Source organism: Anopheles marshallii, chromosome 2 (genome assembly GCF_943734725.1).
Source record: "Anopheles marshallii chromosome 2, idAnoMarsDA_429_01, whole genome shotgun sequence".
Lineage (NCBI taxonomy): Eukaryota > Metazoa > Arthropoda > Insecta > Diptera > Culicidae > Anopheles > Anopheles marshallii.
In genome coordinates this window covers 22,051,853-22,071,958 of record NC_071326.1, presented here as the reverse complement: position 1 = coordinate 22,071,958, position 20,106 = coordinate 22,051,853, and the positions used below count along the sequence as shown (strand labels likewise).

Sequence of the window (20,106 nt, the reverse complement as noted above, 5' to 3'; positions counted from 1 at the left end):
CACAAAGCCAAGCCTTTACTACGGCATCGGTGCGTTAGCCACGTCAGTAAAAGTAAATGCAATTTGCTTGCACGTACTGATATCGTTCCATATGCTGGCAATGTCTATCGACAACGATGCTACCATATTGCGCGAGCTGTTTCATTCTGTAAAAGATATGCTTTTTTTTCTTCATTTCCACGTTAAAGCACTTACCATATAATCGTTATCTTCTGTTAGGCTCATTTTGCTCGCTACAATTGCATTGGCTTCCGTAGTTTTTCGCCGTTCTCCGCTTGAGCTGTGGATCTTTGGAATGTTGAGATGCTCCTTTTGCTTCGTGATGATGCACTGCCTTTGATTTTGCACAATTTACTACACACAACTTGCACAATGCACAACTGCACTATTTGAGCAGTCCACCACTGAGACTGTGGGCTGGTGTGGTTTTACGCGTACAAAGATTCTTAACAAGTGAAACAGCTTGCAGCTTGGTGGCCAGCGTATGCACCTTTGATCAGATGTTTTTCTCCACTATGATGCAATCCCTGTTTTATACTACTGGGCAGTTTGAAACGCTTTCTGGATAAAATCAGATGAGTAAGCGTGTCCCGCACACCTTTGCGTCACTCCATCCGGGGTTTTGGCTAGTGGATCACGATTGACCGACTTTCTTTCACGACCGCGATCTTCTATACACGGCTAGGTAGCAAACTTTATCCCGCAACAAACAGCCAGCTCCTTTATTTTCTTTTGTTAGTTATTGAATTAGCCCTTGCCGTACGTTTGTAAACACGGTGCACTTGCTAGAACGCACTAACAAAAGAATTTCTTGTTGTTTTTCACACCCAAAATTCCGAAAACAGAATCGAGACCGGATTTCTATTATGCTCGCGTTCCAGACGGATTTGACAGCACTCTCATCAGCACTTCCAACGTGTTTGATTTCTGTCAAGCGATACGCGACCTGCAACTGACAGTACGCATTTGAAATGGCCGTTAGATTTGACTTTTGGATGAACAGTGCATTGCACGCAGCAACATTTTTTACCCAAGAACATAGCAATCAATTGTGCTTCTTTACATTCCGCGACATTGCTTCCGCCAGTTTTATTTGTTTTTTTTATTCACCATAAAAGAGGTACTTCGGACCATTCTCTTTCCACTGTGAAAACGTAACAAATATAACTTTACACCCAACAAAAAGAATAATCCACCACAGCCCACAATGTTTAATAATCTTCCTCCTGATAAATTTGTGTTAGCTTTTCGTTGCTATTCGGATGGCAAACCCGGCCCAGAATTAAACACTGCACCACCCAAACGGTTGATACTACAAGTAGACCGGTGCGGGCAGCTTTGATCTTGATTTCTTCGGGAAATTCTTGATCCGTTAGCAAATATCCCGTCAGATTTTCCGTAATGTCCGACTCAGTCTTAATTAGCCGCACCGTACCACCGGCAAGCTTGCAGACCCGGCTCCAAAAGTCATTGAAATCCTTACACAGACTAGCTACGTTAATGCACACTGATGAAAACGGTGTGCCGGAGGTTCGCTTATCCTTTCCACGACCGCCGCTCCAATCGATGAACCGATTTTCGAGAAAGGACCATCCAGCTGGTAGGACATGGGGTTTGTAATCCAGCATCATTAGCACTTGACAGCATTGTATGATCCATTCGTGAGACACAGCCTGTAACGAACACGACAAAACCTCAAACTTCAGTATCTCTTGCTATACGTTTAACCGTTTGCGTTTTGTTAGGACTTCCTACCACAATGTCACTGGCCAAGCACTGCACATAAATTGCAGTGGTAGAAGGACGCGGCGCTATCAGCTTGCATTGTTTATACTTGTTCTTCGGCACATCCTCGAAGAACTGATACACTTTACCGCCTCCAGCTTCAATCTGCCGCCGAATATGTTGTTTTATAAAAGGAACGTTGGAGAATTCTGTCGCAGCAGCAGCAACTCCCTGCAAAATGTTGAACCGATGAAAAGTGTAAATTAGTCTGGCAAAGCAGCATGTTTAAATTCCGCCCGTGATACCTTCGATGGGACAGTACAACTTAACAGAAAGTGCTTATTTCGGAACAAAGTTTTCGCATCGACGGGTATCGGTCCGAGCAGTTGGTCCAGTCTATCCCCTTCGTCGGGGCCAAAATATTCGGACACAAGACTCATTCCTAGCGTAAATAGACAATGGACATGTAAATTTAATCGCCATGCTTCGGGAATTCATTTCCGTAAGGCAACTTACTGATTAGCTCGGATTCATGTTCCGTGCGCTGCAATTCCGGCTGCACACCATCCACTGCATCCAGGCCCGCTTCTGGGCTTGTTGGTGCAGGGATTTCCTCCTCATAAGTATCGGACACATCGCTACACTCAGATATGCGTGATTCAGGTGGCAGGTGCTGCTTTCTGGAATGTAAGTAATTTGACAAACTTATTTTGTTTAAAGTTTACTATTTCCAACACATGACACTACTCCCAAACGGCACGATAATTAGAACACATTAGCGGATTCGAGCAAAAGGATAGGGTCAGCCATTCGGACCGATGCAAAACGAAATGCATTTAGCTCTTCGTGTACATGCTAGCGATAATGCCAAACATTTTGTCAAACACCTTCCGCGACGCTTTAGGTGCAATGCCACAGCATTGAGTACGAAGTAGGAATTCTGAATTTCATATGCAAAACACAACACACGCACACGTTAAACGCAACGCGGTTGTGGAATTGCTACAAATGATTAAACATATTATTCAAACTTTTCATTTTATCACAACGTGGCGCTAACAGAGTCAAAATGTTTGGCATTCCTCGCACAGCAGACGTAACACGTAGAGTAGTGGGTGTAGTGGGCGTTTGGATGATTATTTCCTAAAACTAGTATGCTGCTAATCGTTCGTTCTTTTCCGCTGTTCACTTACTTGAATTTTCAACAACAAAATAATCAAACCCCGAGATGGTTTTCTTAAGGTTTTGCAGGTTGTTTATTTGACCGATATTTTGAAGACCCTTTCATTTGCAGCCATTTCTCGCTTCAATGGGATGCCTTCATACATGTTCACCACGGATGTTGCGGATTGTCGGTGTCGGTGAAACGATCGAGGCCTTTCTATGCGGATGTCTATCGGGCGCGCAGGTTTGGCAGGCTGGTTGGCAATGGTAGACACGCATTCGAATTGATGCGATAAAGAAGTTTGCCCGTCGCACGCCATGAGTAAAGTGATCAACGTTGACGGTTTTACACTGGAGAGGAACGACCTCTTTGCCTTGTTTTCGTTCTGCACTTGCCGGGAAATTTAGCTTCTATCACGCCGCGCACTGCAAATTCGTCTCGTTTGTATTTTGCTAATTTCGCAAACTGTGCCCTTCTGTCTTCTGCTTGATGATAAGTTAATGCGTATTTAGTAGCGACCTTTAAACGATTGTTTGCGCTTTTTGAAACACAGTTTATATGTTTGCTTTATTGGTATTATTTTTTACTTCTCTCGCTAACATGTTCTATATATGGGTTGCGCGCTCGTCTACGGTTCTGCGTCTGATATTTCATTAGATGCGCACAGAGGAAAGCGGCGCGCCCGTCTAAAGGGGGTAGTAGATGAGTTTTTTTTTACAAAATACTTGATATAGTAGAGGAGGATTCCAATCCGTACACTGTTTGCACCTCATTTACGAATTTTTGCAAACCTTGCTGCCGATACACGGAGCCTAATAAACGATTTCATGACATGAATTGTGGTGGTCGTGTATGTATGGTACGGTGTATCAATTTTACTGGGGTTTTCCTGAAACCCGATGAGATGATGAGTTCATTGTCTTTGTGTTGGCTGGCTATTTCCCTTCTACGAGTGTGTTTTATTGTGATCTATTTTACATCAAACCCATATGTTGTAACTACGTATGTGTAAAATTCCTCGCCTTCTAATGCTTGGTGGTGGTTGTTATTATCTACTTGATAGTTTCGTGTAATGTCCGCATCTCATGTACCGTACTAGGCATAGTAATGTCCAGATTAAAAGTCATTACATTGATGGAAGAAACACATAATACATTTTCGTTATTATTGCTAGCGAAAAACTGTACGCCTTTATATATCACCAAACATCACTAATAACGACTTTGGATACGCCAGTGTTTTGCCAAGAACGATGAAACTTAAAGCTGCTAAAAATGTCCCTTCCTAAAATTCTATAATCCATTTAAAATCTTTAAACGTCTTGGTATTTTCTTCTGCTTCTTGGCCTATCGACCTACTAGGGTCATAATGTCTGCCATTGCTGGCATTCTAGACTTATCTTAACCACTTAGCCGGATAGTAACTCCTTGCTACGGGGGAACGGCGGTCCGGATGGAATTTTGTCACGGTCCGGTCGTGTGAAACCGGCACCGCAACCAAATACACCACCGGCCCGGCCCCCTTGGGTTTGTTTTTATTATGACTGAAACTATTCAGTGCTTTCAGAATCGTTCGATCGAGTCATGGTTAAAGGTTAACGCGAAGTATTCCACCTAACCTAACCAATAAAACGAGGACGACGGCGAAAATGTTTCTTCTTTTCCTCGTTTTCCATTGATCCGCCTGCCAAACAAAAAGCGAAACAGAACCGCGTTACAAATCACTCACGCACAGCTAGAACAATGCGCATTCGTATCTATGCTGTGAGAGGTGTGCTGAAAGATAGCTTTTCCAATATCCAGTGTACCACGACGAGGGATTCGCTTAAAATACACACAGCGGTATGTAAGTGTTGTTGAAATTTGTGCGATTATTACAACATATCCTTAAGCGGGATTGGTGAGCATACGAATTAACTCCGAGCGCGTACTGTCCTGTTTTCGCCATTTTATGTGGCACACTAAACAAAACACTAGTGGCTAGTTGCATTTGCTACTCTAATGACTTACACATCTAGGTCTTAAGCATAAACTTTTTTTTTTAGTTTCCACGCGCGCATTCCTGCTGTATAATATATCCGGGTTTATGACGCTTGTTAAAACCTAATACTAATACATAGTGCACAGCTGTATGTGCTTTTCTTTCAATGTGACTTAATATTTGCTCCGGAATAACAGAAGCCTTTCTAATGCTTTAGAGTTCAGGAATGCCAAACAATTTGATATCTGTGTGCCTGTAGGTATGCATATTGTTTAAGTTTCTAGGTGGTCAACTCCAAAAGCGGGCTCAGCTTGTTACAATGGACCAAGCAGCGTACAGAGGGTGGTGGAGGGGGCCAGAGGTTGGGAAAATCCATTGGTTCAAAAATCATGACCAGAAAGTTACAGTGTGCCCTACACGCAAACTGCAACACGCAAAATTGCATTCCTTTCTATATTGCGTTCGTCCATCCGACGTGTGTTATGTAATCTATCGCTCAGTTTCAAAAGTAAGGATGCGCATTAGATTCTGTTACAAGTTCGTCATTGCTTTGAAATCAAAAGATTCTGCTGTCACTCATTGGCGAAATTTGGCTTTGAGTATTTAGTGGTAGTAGTGGAGCAGGTGATGACGATAATATAGTATAGTAGCAGTAGTATCAAAGGACAGAAGTGGGTGAAAGGTGTAGAACATTATTTGAAGAAGGGAGCATTCTTGCCAGAACGTTTATGAAAGCCTATAAATATATAAACATAGCGAAAAAAAAGAATACGTATTAACCGAATTATGCTGTCCGTCCGACACTCGCAGCGTGTACGCGTGTGTCCAAATGGTATTGTCCGTTTACGTATCTCAAAGTACGGTGGTTTGTCATGCGATATTCTCTAGTTCATGCGCTTACCTTCGTCCACGGCGTCCTTTTTTACCAACTCCACCCGAGTAACCAGCTTCCGGCGTGGTAGATCCCATGGATTTGTCATTTGCTCCCGCACCGCGTTTACTGCGTGTCGAACGTGAGCTTTTATCGCCAGCATCTTTCACCAAATCTGACGCTGCCGTGGTTAAGCTTCCTTCCGATGCGTTTCCTTGATTGCCACTTGCGGCATCGCCGCTCCCCATCGAGGTAACATCCGATCCCGGTTGCAGAAGCTTTTGGATTGGGTCTGGTTTGTCCTTGCAGGCGTTGTGGATCCATTTTGCTTGCTCGTCTGTGAGATAGATATCGGTGGCTGTTACCTCCAATGGGTTAGTGGCCGTCCGCACACAGTATACCACTTCGTTGGCATCATTTCGCTTAATTTCTTCCACAATAGCGGGCTCGTACGTGTCACCTCCGGTTAGGGCGTGTATTGAGTGATGTTGTATCGGTAACACTCCATCCTCACCAAATACGATGATGTCTCGTGACAGGGTCTTGGAGCAGCCGTCTTCAAACACCACCACGTACTTATTGTCCCCCCGGTAGTTAGTCACCCGGCCTGCGTAGTACTTGCGGTCAGTCCACCGAGCCAGACAGCAAATGTCAAATTGCTTTGGTTCTTGGGCAATTTTCGATTTCGCGGTGGTGCTAGAACTGGCGACCGGGGATTCATTGGCAGCGGCAGTTAACACGACTTTTGCACGCTTAGATGGTTGCTTCGAGGTGGACGATCCCCCAGACCGAGGAGTACGAGCATCATTTTCACCATCGTCATCGTCATCCCCGTCACTGTCAGCCGCTTTAGAACGCTTCTGAGTACGCGAACCACTCTTCTTCGCACTGTCTTTGCGACCACGCCCGGTGTAAGGCGTTCGGGGACTTTTCAGCAGCAGTGCGTTGGCATCATCTACGATGGAATCGTCAGGTGCAAAAGTTCGTCTCAGCTTTTGGAATTCCGCAATGAGCAAATCGCAAAGTGCTTTCGGCCCCATTACAGTTTGCTTCATTTGCGGCACCGTCACTGAATGCGTTGACTTAACACCGGTGGTAATGGTGGCCGACGACGAGGAGCTATCGGTCGATTGACCCACAGTTGATGTCTTGGCCCCTGGAAGCGCGAATGGCCCTATACTACTTACACTACCATTCGTGGTGGCCGTGGATGAGAGCTTTGAAGAGGAATCGGTATTTGAAACATCTTGAGTAGCCGTGTTAGCAACAGTAGCAGCAGAGGGATCGACTTTCGTCCCACCGTGAATCCGTTCCACCGACATGAACTGTAATTCTTTCCCCTCATACCATACGCTCACTTCATACTGCTGTTCGGCAGACGTCGTGGGTGATATGGCACGGGAGAGATCCAATTGTATCGAATTGATATCCGTTTTACTATCATCTTCCAGCTTCACGGATACAAGAGATTTGGTCACATCGTCTTTAGTGCCCAAATCAGAGCCTTCCGAGGTGGAGGAAATGCCATTTAACTTCCGTGCGTTGCTCACGTACAAATTTATCTCCTCCGCAGTATTCATTCCAGAGACTCCTGAAATAAAGCATAACATTAATATGAGCAATGTTCGTTTCTTCTGCAACTAGTTCGGTTTGCTTCAAACACCTTACCTGTACACGAATCTACCTCTGATACATCGCCAGATGTTTTGAGACTACCCTTTGAACTACTGGAATCTTCGTGCCTTGGTTCTTTCTTGGGTGACGTGCTTTTGACAGAAGAATCGGAAGTTCCCAAAGTGCCTGTCGTAGCCGAAGATGCCGTATCTGTTGTTGAAGGCAAACTTTTTGTTGCCGACGTGGCGTGGCTAGTATACTTTTCCCCTGTCTCCGGTTTTATTAACGACTCTGACTGTTCACTGATGGCGGTAGTCGTTGTTGTGTCGTCCGCCTCAATTCTGCTGGTTTCTATCGAGGATGGTGGATTCGTGATTTTACTAACGTTTCCTGAGCTTACTTTTCCAAAGTTCTGATGGATCGGAGTGGAGCTGTAGACGTTGGAAGAGCTGACAGCGGATGTCGTCACTTTATTTAACGTTTTCGGTGTTGATGGATTCGAGGAGGAGGGCGTCAATTCTGCCGTGGTTTGGTTCGGTGTGCTGGACGCCTTAGCCAACAGAGCACTCCTGTGTACCGAGTCACGCGGCTGCTCGCTCGATCGTTTATCTACCAAAGCCGATTGTTTCTTCGTATCGCTGCTGGATGAGGGTTGCGAGCTTCCGACGATGCTTTCTTCCAGTACCACCCGTTCAGCAAGTACTTTCCCAGATTCAGCGGATTTTTCTACTGATTCCACCACTAGCTTTGGAACAGTTGAAACAATGTTGCTGCTGTCCACGACATCCTCGGGTTCGTCGCCACTGGACGTTGTTTTTGACGCAGAGTCCACATCCTTCGGCACGGTTACCTCCGATGTTTCAGCGACAGCGACCGCTGGCGTCGAGGATGTAGTAGCGGATGTAGCAGAAATCTTTGCAGTCGAAACGACGGTGGCTTTTTCGTCTGCCTCCTTTGGATCGTCATCACCGCAAAGGTAAGCGACCTTCTTCACGCACGGAGGTTCCACCACGGGAATAGCCACTGAAGCAGAAGGTCCGGTAGATGTGCTACTCTCTGCCATATCGGTTTCATCTTCATCCACATCCATAGCTTCGTCTCCCGAAGGAGCTGGAAGCACTGACGCTGATACTTCACTATCAGGTGGTTTCGTGTTTTCGCTTGTCATACCTTCCTGTTTATCATCGGAACTAGACACATTTGAGTTTTCCGTTTTCTTGTTTCCCGCGGAATCGCCTGCTTGGCGCACCGGTTCCTCCACGACCGATGAGCTTATTTCTTCCGATTTTTGATCCATTGCATCAGGTTCAGTGTTTGGTTCCGTATCAGGCAGCATTTCTACATTTTTGGGAGATGATTCTGCCGGTTCCGGCGAACCATCAACCTCCATCTGCTCAACCGACGGAGGTTTATCTTCCTTTTCCTTCTGATGGCGGTCTGATTCTAATAATCCTGGCGGTTCAGCCGATGCTTTGCTCGGCTGCCTAGCGGGTGAAGGTGTTGTTTCTGAGCTTGTTGCTGTGGGTTGCGGGCCATCGGTCGCATCGGCAATATGCACTTTTTTCACTTGCGGTTCGACTTCACCCACAGTGAAAGGATGCTTTCGTTTGAAAGTCGGACTAACTGCTTCGGCCGATTTTGATGTTGCATCCGACTCGGATAAGTTGCTAACAGATGCTTCCGATGAGGTCGTGGCTTTTCCAGCATCAACGCACATATCAGTCGCCTTCCCAGAATCCCCTTTTTCTAGCGTTTTCTGTAGCAAGCCATTTTGATGATTGGCTTCTTCCGGCACAGCGTCTAGATCTTCGCCCTTTTCGATCGCCTCCATACGTTTCAACAGCTCGTCATCCTCGTCAATCTGCTCTTGCTCACCCAGTTTATCATTGCATGGTGTGTCGTTCCGAACGGGTTCGCAGTCTGGCTGTGAAATTTCGCCCGATGTGCTAGTTGTCACGGCAGGTTGTTTTAGGGGACCTTTCCTGAGTTCCGCTATGCTGTTTGGTTCGTCGACCTTAGCCAAAACATCTGATGCTGGCTTGGGGGACGAGAGTGTTTCCTGGGAAGCATCTTTCTGCTTCCCAAGTGAGTCAGCTACGCATGCCGAATCCTTCACGGAATCAGCGCTGGAATCCGGAAGCGATCCTAAAAAGAAAAACAACGTTCACATATACTAGAATGCTCAATAGCCCTCCAACACACGACAGAGAGGAGAAATAACACGCTATGTTGTTTTGTTTGTCCAGCAGCAATATAGTTGTTTACAGTTGTTTTCTTCTAAAGAACCACGCGCCTACGGCTTCTTTCGAGAGCGTCATTTGCCTTGACGATTGCAAATCATCGTTGTGGTAGCAAAGCGGCGCTTGACAACTCGTAATCTCAGGGTAGGAAAGAAGCGAATACCTACCGTTTTTGCCAGATGCTGACGGGTTTTCACTGGCTTCTGGAGCGGCGCTAGATTTTTCGACTGTAACTGTGGACTCCGGAGAAGCCACCTTCGTCGTACCGCCAATATCCATGTTTGTATCCGGGCTGCTGCTTGGATGTTTCGTTCAATGGTTTTTCCTCCGTTGGTAAAGGTCTCCTCGTGAAAACGACCAACACTCACTAACACACACGACCCCTCGGACGCACGCACCGAGTGTGTACACGCACACAGCCACGCTTGCAGAATCCGCTTCTACTTCTTCCTTTCTTTACCACCCGCGGCGGCTTCGCTTTTGCACTCCCGGCGTCGTTAAGTTTTTCTAATCGCGTTTTTCCCTGCACACTGTCTCGAAATGTTCTATTTGTTGAACACGTTCACGCCTGGTACCGGCTTTGCAACGAATATTGAAGTGCTCGTTTATTTCTTCTCAGCACAACACATAAATTGGCACCAATTTAGTACAGATATGCCGCGATTTACGATAAATAATGGCGGCGACTCTCCCCGAAATGTATGAAGCATGACAGCAGCTTGACAGTCGCATCCATAAGGCCGCGGCCACAGCATTCACGCATGCTCAATGTGGGCAGTGGTGTGGTGTGTTCATTTGCTCCCTGAGGTCACCATTTCGGATTTCAGTTTGACAATCAGTTTACTTTTCCGATCGGGTTGTGGTTAAAGTTATGGTAAAAAGGAAGAATTGAGGGCTAATTCGTTCAAATTTCCAGTATTGGTTTCGGGATGATAGTTTTATCTCGTAGTTTTTTTTCTGATTTTCAAATTTCGTTTTTGTCGTTGAATCTAATCGTAAAAATATCCCAAAATGTATCGTGTAGTTTAGCCTTAAGCGATGTGAGCGTTCATTAGCTGTCAACGGATGAATGAGAACTAAATTCATCCCTCCTACCCATGGTTCTGTTCCCGGATGTGTATAGGCCGCTTAAGCGCTGTTGATTTTTCTCCATTTCTCAATCTTGAAGCTGTTCTGCAGGAGTAAAGCGCGAAATAATCAAATTTGCTAACAACCAGCTTCACAAATAATTATAGAAAAGGATCTGGGACATGCCTTTCCCAAAATATAAGACTACTAGTACATCTTGTATTAGTAGATTCAAATGCAGAATGCAGCAAATTATCAACGATACCGTTTGTGTCACAAGTTTTGACGATTACTTTTTATTATTTTCCATCATTTGTAGTTATAAAAACTATGTACTTTTATCGCTTCGATACATAAACCTACGAGTCAACCCATTCCCTGCGATCTTAATGTTTCTATCGCCTATTTTTGTATGTACAGTGCTTAAAATCAAGCATATGGAAGAGAATGATCTCTCAATCACAATTGGAGTCGCTAGGCAATCTTGTTCGTGAGATGGTCCCGCTAAAAATACAATTTAAAATTGTGAACGAGCTTTCTAAGAGCACCCGATGGTCCGTTCACTGTCGCTATCTCGTCCACTCAAATGCGAATATTCTAAAGATCCGCACCGTTTGGTATACATTTTTTATTGCCTATGAAGGAAATCATCTCCGCACCTTCGCGACATGTTTTCTTTGACGGACTGGGATTATTGTTGATCGTATTGAGACTGTTCAGGGACCCACTGTATGGTGCCGGTCCAATGAGGCTTAGTATGACTGGTAGCAGGATTGTACCATGGAACAGCCCGTATGCAATAACGAGCAGGAATATTTTGAAAAATGTCCTATACGTATATGCCTGCGAGCCGGAAAGTATCGACAGCGACAGTATCGTTGAACCTCCACCATAGAATACGGCCGCTCCGATGTGCAATACTGTTTCGAGACTTCGGCGATTCCTATCGCTTTTGTTGATGGTTAGGAAGGTGTGACCAATATGAGCCGCATAATCGACGCACAATCCCACCGCAAGTTGCAGCGCTATGCACGACACTAGATCCAGCGTCAGTCCCCATACCTGCATCAGGCCCCCCACGTTGACCAGCGTGAGCAGCACACAAATGAATATCCAGAAACAGATTTGAAGGTTCACTATCAGCACTACCGAACAGAACATCACACCGATCAATGCCAGCGATATGTTGCGATAGATTTCCGTATCGATGATTTCGTCCGTTACCCAGTTGCCGAATATCTTTGCCCACAGCGTTCGGTAGTGGTCACCGGTGCTTATGTTGCTATTCTCCAGAACCTCCTCCACGGCATATTTGGCCGGTAAGTATTCCTCGCGCTCCTTGAACGGTTTAAACTTGAACTCCATCGTGGTGACGGTAATGTTTGGTGCGGGCTGGCCACATTTGAGCTTGGTAGCAAACTTTATGTTCATCTGGTACCGGCCTCCTTCGTAGCTGAAGAGAAACTTTGTCAAGTACTTGCGAAAATCACTATCGGTCAGCGGATCTACTGCTACATCCTTATCGTAGTGCATATGCACAAAGTCCTGAAACGAGGTTACCCACGAACTGAAGCTATGTAATATGTCAGTCCGATTTTCTAGCTGATGCGTAATTCTTATCAGATTGGGCAACTCTGCGGTATAGTTGAGATTACCGAACAATAGCAACGCTTCGTAGCCCGCGTTGGGATAGTGTTCGTGTGTCTTAACCACGAACTGGTTGTAGTACGTTTCCTGCGGAATGAACCAATTGGGGTCAAACTTCTGACGCAGCTTCAACAGATTGTGCACATTGACGCTGGTCATCAGCACTACCGCGAGTATGACTAACGTTTTTCCAATCTTCGTCAGTAGGAACTTCGAGTACAGCGTGTTAATGAAGCGATGCATCAGATTGTACTCGCACCAGAGCGAGGTTGACTTCTCGTCGTGCACTACCCACAACAGGAACGAGTTTCGCCGGTTAGCAATGCGTATTTCATCCAGCGTGAATATGGCCACGAAGAAGGTGATGACGAAAACGAACATCATAAATACGCCGGCAGCCGCATAGATGCAAAACGATTGCAGCGAAGGAATCACTGTAATTGAACCGACTATGAACGCCACGATGTCCGTCAGTGAGGTGACCGTGATGGATGCGCCAGCATGCTGCAGCATTAGCCCCATTCGTTCGGCAAGCTGCAGGTCGGGATTAGCTTTGCGCACTTTGCGATAACAGGCCATCATAACGAACATGTCGTCTACCCCGAGACCCATCAGCAGAAATGGGAGCGACGTATGTACGGGGCCATAGGACACTCCAAGCGCTGCTACGATACCGCAACCAGAGATGAAGCCCATCCCAACACTCAGCAGCCCAACGGATCCAAGAATAACCTTCAAGAAATTATGCAAAGAAAAGAATGGGAAGATTCGATAAATGTACTAATCCATTTGCCTGTTGCTAGTGCATATTCATACGAACCCTAAACTCGGTCCAACTGAATTTTGATAAGACCAGCTGCATGTAGACGAACATGACAATGCCACCATAGATGAGCTTGTCCATGTCTTTAAACATCGATTCCTCGCTAATGTCTCCATAGCTATGACAAAGAAAAAGTGAGTTAGTGAAACTCAAACGACTAAACGGAAATCTCTGAACAAACTGCAGCTTACCTCCTTCCGGCCGCATAGTACAGGCTTGTCTCATTGCTCGTCAGTTCCCGCTTCGCTTTGGCAGCAATCTGTAGGAACTTTTCCTCCCACAAACCAGCGTTCTCCGTGACCCAGTCCTCCGTGCCGGCAGCATTCCCACTGACGTCCGAATCTACCTCCGAGAAGTTGACATGCACAAACCAATGGGTCGCCAGTGACCCGGCTGATACGATTCGCCCACTCCAGTCACGCTTCACATCGCCAAGCAGCTCCGCAAACTGCACCGTGTGTCCAGTCATCGGGCTAACCGTGGTGCGGTTTAACTTATCAACGATGTCTTCCTTCGAGAGGCCCGCCATAATGGTACGATTGTACTGCCACAACTCCAGCAAGCTGCTCCCGTAGCAGCCCATTTCTAGCCGTTCCAACATCGGGCAGAACAGAAACGAAGGAATGTCGATCACGGGCGTAAAGAACGGTTTGCTCTTTTTCGGCCGACGCGTCGTTACCGATGGCTCTTCCAGATCTTGGGCATGGCGCTTTTTGCGCGTCTGTTCCGCTGTGTATTCCGCTATAAACGGAACTCTAAAAGGAAGAGAAGTGATGCGTTTAATGCTACGCGATATTCTTTTGCCCCTGTTCCCTTATTTGTGCAACAGTACTTGTGGCAAATATCTTTCCATCCTAATTGTTGGCCTTCGCTGTTCCGAAACGTGAAGCCTTCCACTTCTTCCGTAATGGTAGCAAGCTGAAGGTAGAACAATATTGCAGAATAAGTGGACTAGAATATCATTGCAGCAGCTTCACTAGCGCTCGACCTTACCGTCTGTAATACTTCCGGCACGAGTACGTCCGGTGCGGTGATCAACACCGTTTCGATCCGATTGCCTTCCTGAAAGTGCTCTATCAGCCAGTTGGTGTCGTACTGGAACTTTGACCCCAGCGGTATCCAGAGCTTCATCGGGCTTTTCTCTTTGTGAAACCGGATGAAGCCCACGCTGCACAGTGCCACCAGCAAAAAACACAACCCGATCGTTTTCCAAGCATTGTTCGCTATCCAATAACCGAGCCTGGGGAGTGGAAAGGAAAGATATCATATTAATTGCAGATTTTACAAATTACGACCTTCCGGCGGATGGGCAATGGGTACGCACTCATAAATAAATATGGTTAGTCGTAAATCGTAAGAAAAAGTAAACATTTGTTTTTCCGAGAGAACCGAGAGAAGTCCAACTCCATGATGCATTCAGTTGGTTCAATTAAGTGGAACAACCTCAATACATCTTTCCCGTTTGTGTTGATCGAGACGATTAGCCACGAACCTAAACGCCAACGGGGGAAACAATTGGTTATTATTTCTATTTAACGCTGCGAATGTATTGTGAAAATTGTGCTTAACAATCAGTTCTGAGTGGTCCATTTTGGAAGAAATCGATAACATTATAAGCTTCATTATAGATAGTTGAATGCTATATAGTTCGCTTGCATCCTATCTTTAATAAGCATTCAGGAAAAATAATGAAAGATGCCTACACGCCAGAAATTCAACCAACGTCACTCGAAACAAAAATGTAATATTTTGGTTTAGCTTTTTCATCGCCCTAGCTATAAACTGCCACTCCACGTTGACCAACAAGTTATTGAATATGATTCTAAAAGAGGACATTAGCTGCCGGTCCTATTGTAAGCAGAGCAGAGCACCAAACGCTCAAACCTGCGGAGTAACTAGGGATTTCTCAGTCGTACCAGAGGATTATCTCGCAGAAAAGAAGAAGAAGATTCTGAAAGAAAGAAAAAAGTTCTGTCCTCATCTATTCTTGACAGTCTCAAACGTAATTTATCTCCTGGTCAGATGCGACTGGTCGTGGATAAACTCCATCTTGTCCGAGGGCTTCCTCGCTGTATCGCCAACTGCTTCAACCTTGCAGTAGAAACGCAAAGATCACTTTGTCCTCGATCTTTATCTTTAGATTCTGCTGCACTTTACGGTGATGTCAGAACTAGACTACCACATAGCACGGTAACCGCTCCTCAGATAGGAGAAGATACAAGAGACAACCATACGCATTTATAACCATTTCCAAATTGAGAAAAATAAAAACCTATCCATTGAACGATATCTCAGCCGTGCATAACATGTTCTAGAAAGAGTTTTGGCCGCGTGTTGCGCGAACGATCACACCCGCGAAACGGTGCCGAATGAAAAGATTTAAAATAGGATTTTTGGCCTGGCTAATGTTATCTGCGCATGGAGCATATGCGTGAAATGTAAAGAACCCTAATATTTACTTTTGGCACGCGCCAACGGCTGTGATGGATGGATCGTGTCCGAACTTTGGGATTATCAGCTTTTAGTTGAACCGTGGAACGAACGATTTGCACGCGCAAATAAATAAATCGTGCGATTTTTACACCTATTAATGTTAAAACATGTTGATAAGAGATTGGGGAAAAAAAGTGTAGTTAACAAACATGCGAACTGGACAAATGGCGCACCATTGCTTTGTTGTGTGCGCAGAGCTGCTGGTGTAATGATCATCATTCTCGTTCGTAATTATATCATCGGTAGTGTATTATCAACTATTATCAGCAAGCGCTATCGGTTGTGTGTGTGTGTTTTTTTTTATTCCGGATGCAGTAATGACTCTAAAAAGGTTCAAGCACATTACACGTTTCACCCTGTTTAAAATGATTGCCGAGCGTGTTGCTGTATAGGCGAATGATAATAACTATTTGTTCGTATTTTCAATTATGGTGCATGATTCAAGCAATAACTAAACGGGTTAGTGGTTGTGCACTAAATGCCAGTACAAAAACAAGCTTACCAGACACACACCCGCTCAATTTGATACGAAGTTGAAGTGGACACTTTTCACGAAAGGCACCACACAGGAAAAACAGACACTGCTCGCCAGATATCATAGTCCAAGCAGGCTAGGTTCGGCATCAATGAATTTGCGATATAAATACTTCAAACTCTTTGGCATTGCTTAGTGAAAATCGCTTGGAATAACAAGCGAAAAGTTGTTGTGCGGTCAGATTTTTGGAATCCCTTGCACCAATTTCTGCCATATTCAATCGCTATACCACGTGGTATAGGTTACATTATCACAGACGTGCGATACTACGCGCGGAAGTAACCTTAGTATTCTTTTAGACCGACCGAAGAATTAATTGACTGGAACGAAACGCAGTCATGTTTGACACATTTGGTGTTGACGTGCTTTTTTAGCCGTGGTACCGAGGTCGTGACTTTTATTTGTAGTGGTGACCTTTGTTGATACCTTCCAACATTTTGTCGCTTATCTTCGGAGGGCTGGACTTTGCGGACTCCTGGTTTAGATCATCTTGCTTGTTATTGATTGTTTCATTCATCCATTTACATAAATACAGTGGAGCGCCGATTATCAGGGTGCCTTGCAACCGGGATGCCTGATCATTGGTGCAGCTGATATATTAATACGCCAATTTTTATCATTAAAAGTAGACGTGCCTATTATCCATGTTATCTGATTATCCGGCAACCGTCGAGTTTCATTTATTTACTTACTTACTTTTCCGAAAAGTGGCGAATTAGAATAGCGCAAATAATACGTGCCAAAGAAATTCGCGTAATTCGAATTCCTTTTCTAATATCGTTTAAATTTAGTATTCAGTGAGCGCTTTCTTCTGTTCACGTTACGAAGCACATTAATAATTACTATTATTACGTTACGTAAATCGTCAACTAGGGTAAATGTTTACCAAAATTATTGTTTATAATATCAAAATGTCGAAACTTTGTTGAAAATTTGAAATTTTACAAATAAAAAAATCTATTCCACATACAAAATTACACCAATTGCCAAAAATTTATCTCGAATCCGCTCAACTCGGGAAAATGACTGAAGTTGAAGTACAAAAAAAAAAAAAAATAAATGAATGTATTTCTAAACCCAACCGAGTATGCCCGAGATAAGGTTATTTGCAAGTAGGAAATGCCTTGTAAAATTTGTGTAAAATTCAACACGATGTTGATAATTCGCTAAAAGCCGCCATATTGGATGAAATAAATAAAGCATTTCTAAACACTGCTTATAACACTGCAAATCTTCTCGAAATAAATAAAAGATCGGGCTGCTTATTGCTGCGGTGCAACAATATCTTCTCGGTCAAGGTGAGCTATCAGGAGTTTCCATAATTCACAGCTATAATCTGTTATGTAAACAGGGCCGACACTTTTACTTTTCAGCGTGTCGCACGTGTTTGCTCTTCACACTCTCCACTGGGGGCTAAGAATGATCTACCTGGTCCAACGGAGCTTGTCAATCACGGTTTTAGTTAACGCTAGAACGATCAAGCGTTTGTCGTTAAGCATACTTTAGAAACAACTTCGAAGTACTGGGAAAACATTATAATATCTTTTTGAGCACATACTTTACATTTGAAGCACATAAGTCATGCATCAACTACGGTACAATTATTTAGCCCCAAAAATTGCTACGAATAAAATAAAGCATACTAGACAAAATGGCTAGCCCAGACAATCTAGTACATTGCGATATGGATTGGTTTTCAAAATATTCGTATTATTGTACAGGAAGTACCCGTAATACGCTATTATAGCGGACCGTTAAAACCTGGGAAAAATCCGCGTATCTCGAATTTCCGCGTAAGTCGAATCCGGGAGTAAAATTGTTTATACATCAACATTGGATAGTTAACTTCCTTTTCTGCACCTAATTTATTCAGCAAGTTAGACGACTTTTCGAAAGAATACATTGAAATAAATTTAAAAAAAATGATTTATGTAACAAAGGAAAGAATTTTCGAAGAATTTCAAATCTTTTTGCTGAAAATTACTTAAACTTACGTGTCATAAACATACTCAGCTGTTAAATTTACAAAAACCGCGTATCAGCGACTGCCTGTATATTGGGTAGCTCAACTGTTGTACGAAGCAACTGAAGATAAATTATAGGCAATAAATTATTATCGCTTGTTTTATGGATATACACACACGTTAGTTGTCACAGCACGGTTGTAATCAAATAATCGTAATCCATATTCGCATAGCATTAAGTGGCTTTTAGTCGACATATATGCTACCATCTGTTGGCATGTCGTCGTTTCTAGTCGCTTGGTAGAACATTCAACAGATGTCGGTAAATTTATACATCAACCATCAGCTCCGAATGTTTAAAACACCTTTCAACGCTAAAAAACACCTAAAAAGGAACAAGCATTCCAAAGCTAATCATAATCTACGGGGATATGATTATGAAACATCCCATCGATTTCCTTATTTTCGATTCCCATGATTGTAAATCTTCGGCTAGTTCTCCTAAAAGCGAACCGTTTCAGTGCAGTCATTCGTCATTCGCGTTATCAGACCGGATCAACTGAGGCTAGCAATGACAAACCATATCAATCTGGCAGGCTTTATCAATCGTGTGATGGAATGTCAGCAATGCTACGCGACACATAACCAATCAACGGGTTTCGGTTTGTTACTGCGCAAGCACAAGGGAACTCAAACCGATCGCCATTAATTAACCCGACCATGTTCCGTTGTAACAATTGCAACAATAGCTGGCCCTCTGGAACAAAAAAGGGCCTTGTTGGCTGTTATTCTCCAAACGATTCGCAACATTGCCGTGTGCCTGATAAAACATCCAACGACAGCCGAGATATAACGGTGCGTACAGGTTCTTGTACGTCACCGGCTTCTCACCTTCAAAGGTCTTTGCTTCCTTCACGCCAAACTGCGCTCAGCTCATTCCCCAAACACGATCGAATGGCATTGGAGGATAAATTTTTGGATGCACGCAACCTCATCTTGAAACTTTCAATGGCAAAAGGCTATCGGTTAGCTGGCAGGGTGGCTTAATAAGGAAGCCGTACTAGATCCCACCAGAACCGGTTCCCGTAACTGAACCACCCAGCCAGGAAGAGTGTGCGAGAGATTTTTGTTTATTCCATATAAATGTTTTCCCATAAAATAACGCGATCCAAAAACTGCCGTTTGATCTTTCCAGGTGTATAATTTTTTTGTTTCGTTCGTGAAACAGGTTGTACCGGCCGAACTTTCCCGTTCGCCTTCGTTCTCTTTGTTTCGGTTGGAATCGGATATTTCCATACTTGACCGTTTAGCATTAACACTTTTCCGCTGTTCGCTGACCTTACCCGGCTGCAGCAACAGGCCCCTGTATATCTTTGGGGGTTGTCGAAGTCACTTTAGTGACCTTGGAAAAATTAGCAGTTTGTTTAAAAATTCACTGCCAAGTTCACCCCTTTGATGGTTGTGGTTTTTTCGTTAATTTTCGCCCATGTTCGCCAAGGTGTTGTATCAGATGGGTAAATCTTTACTTACCGGTAGAAAAACTTCCCTATCGTCATCGACATGTGGTACGATAAGCGGCCCATGCAGTTCAAGTGGTCGACGTTAGGTTCGTTACTATCCGCTCCAGCGCCCGGGTGTGCGTTGGTCCCATTCTCATTTGCTGGTTTGTGTAGATTTTCCTCACTATTCGCCCGCTGCCCATCGTAATGGCCCGTGCCATTCATTTTGCAATCTGCCATCTATTGGTGCTTTCGTGTGGTAAGTTTTCGGTGACTTTTCCGCAAGCTATTTTCACGGGTAAGGAATTTAGAATCCAAATCCGGCCTGTTCAGCCGGAATCACAGTATGATGCTTTAATGTACACTTGATCACAGTTGTCTGCCTGACGTGGAACACGCGCCCAACACGATGCCACGGCAGTTGGACACAATTGATTGAATTTGAGACACACTTTATGTGGCGATTGAGGCCGTTGGACGGA

At 44.4% G+C, this 20,106-nt stretch overlaps 2 protein-coding genes across 2 annotated transcripts; both read right to left on the bottom strand.

The window, feature by feature from the left end:
• Positions 1-1,211: 1,211 nt before the first annotated feature.
• LOC128708397 (TP53-binding protein 1-like) lies at positions 1,212-9,874 on the bottom strand. The gene is made up of 7 exons (XM_053803373.1): positions 9,763-9,874; positions 7,410-9,500; positions 5,772-7,329; positions 2,242-2,405; positions 2,031-2,167; positions 1,756-1,956; positions 1,212-1,673 (listed from the first exon to the last, which is right to left on the bottom strand). The coding sequence occupies exons 1-7, from the start codon at positions 9,872-9,874 to the stop codon at positions 1,212-1,214; spliced, it is 4,725 nt and encodes a 1,574-aa protein (XP_053659348.1).
• Positions 9,875-11,260: 1,386 nt separating this feature from the next.
• On the bottom strand, positions 11,261-19,849 carry LOC128708718 (patched domain-containing protein 3-like). Its single transcript, XM_053803697.1, has 6 exons — positions 19,656-19,849; positions 14,127-14,373; positions 13,966-14,051; positions 13,325-13,888; positions 13,131-13,251; positions 11,261-13,042 (listed from the first exon to the last, which is right to left on the bottom strand). Exons 1-6 carry the CDS (start codon positions 19,847-19,849, stop codon positions 11,261-11,263), a joined length of 2,994 nt encoding a protein of 997 aa, XP_053659672.1.
• Between the last annotated feature and the right edge of the window lie 257 nt (positions 19,850-20,106).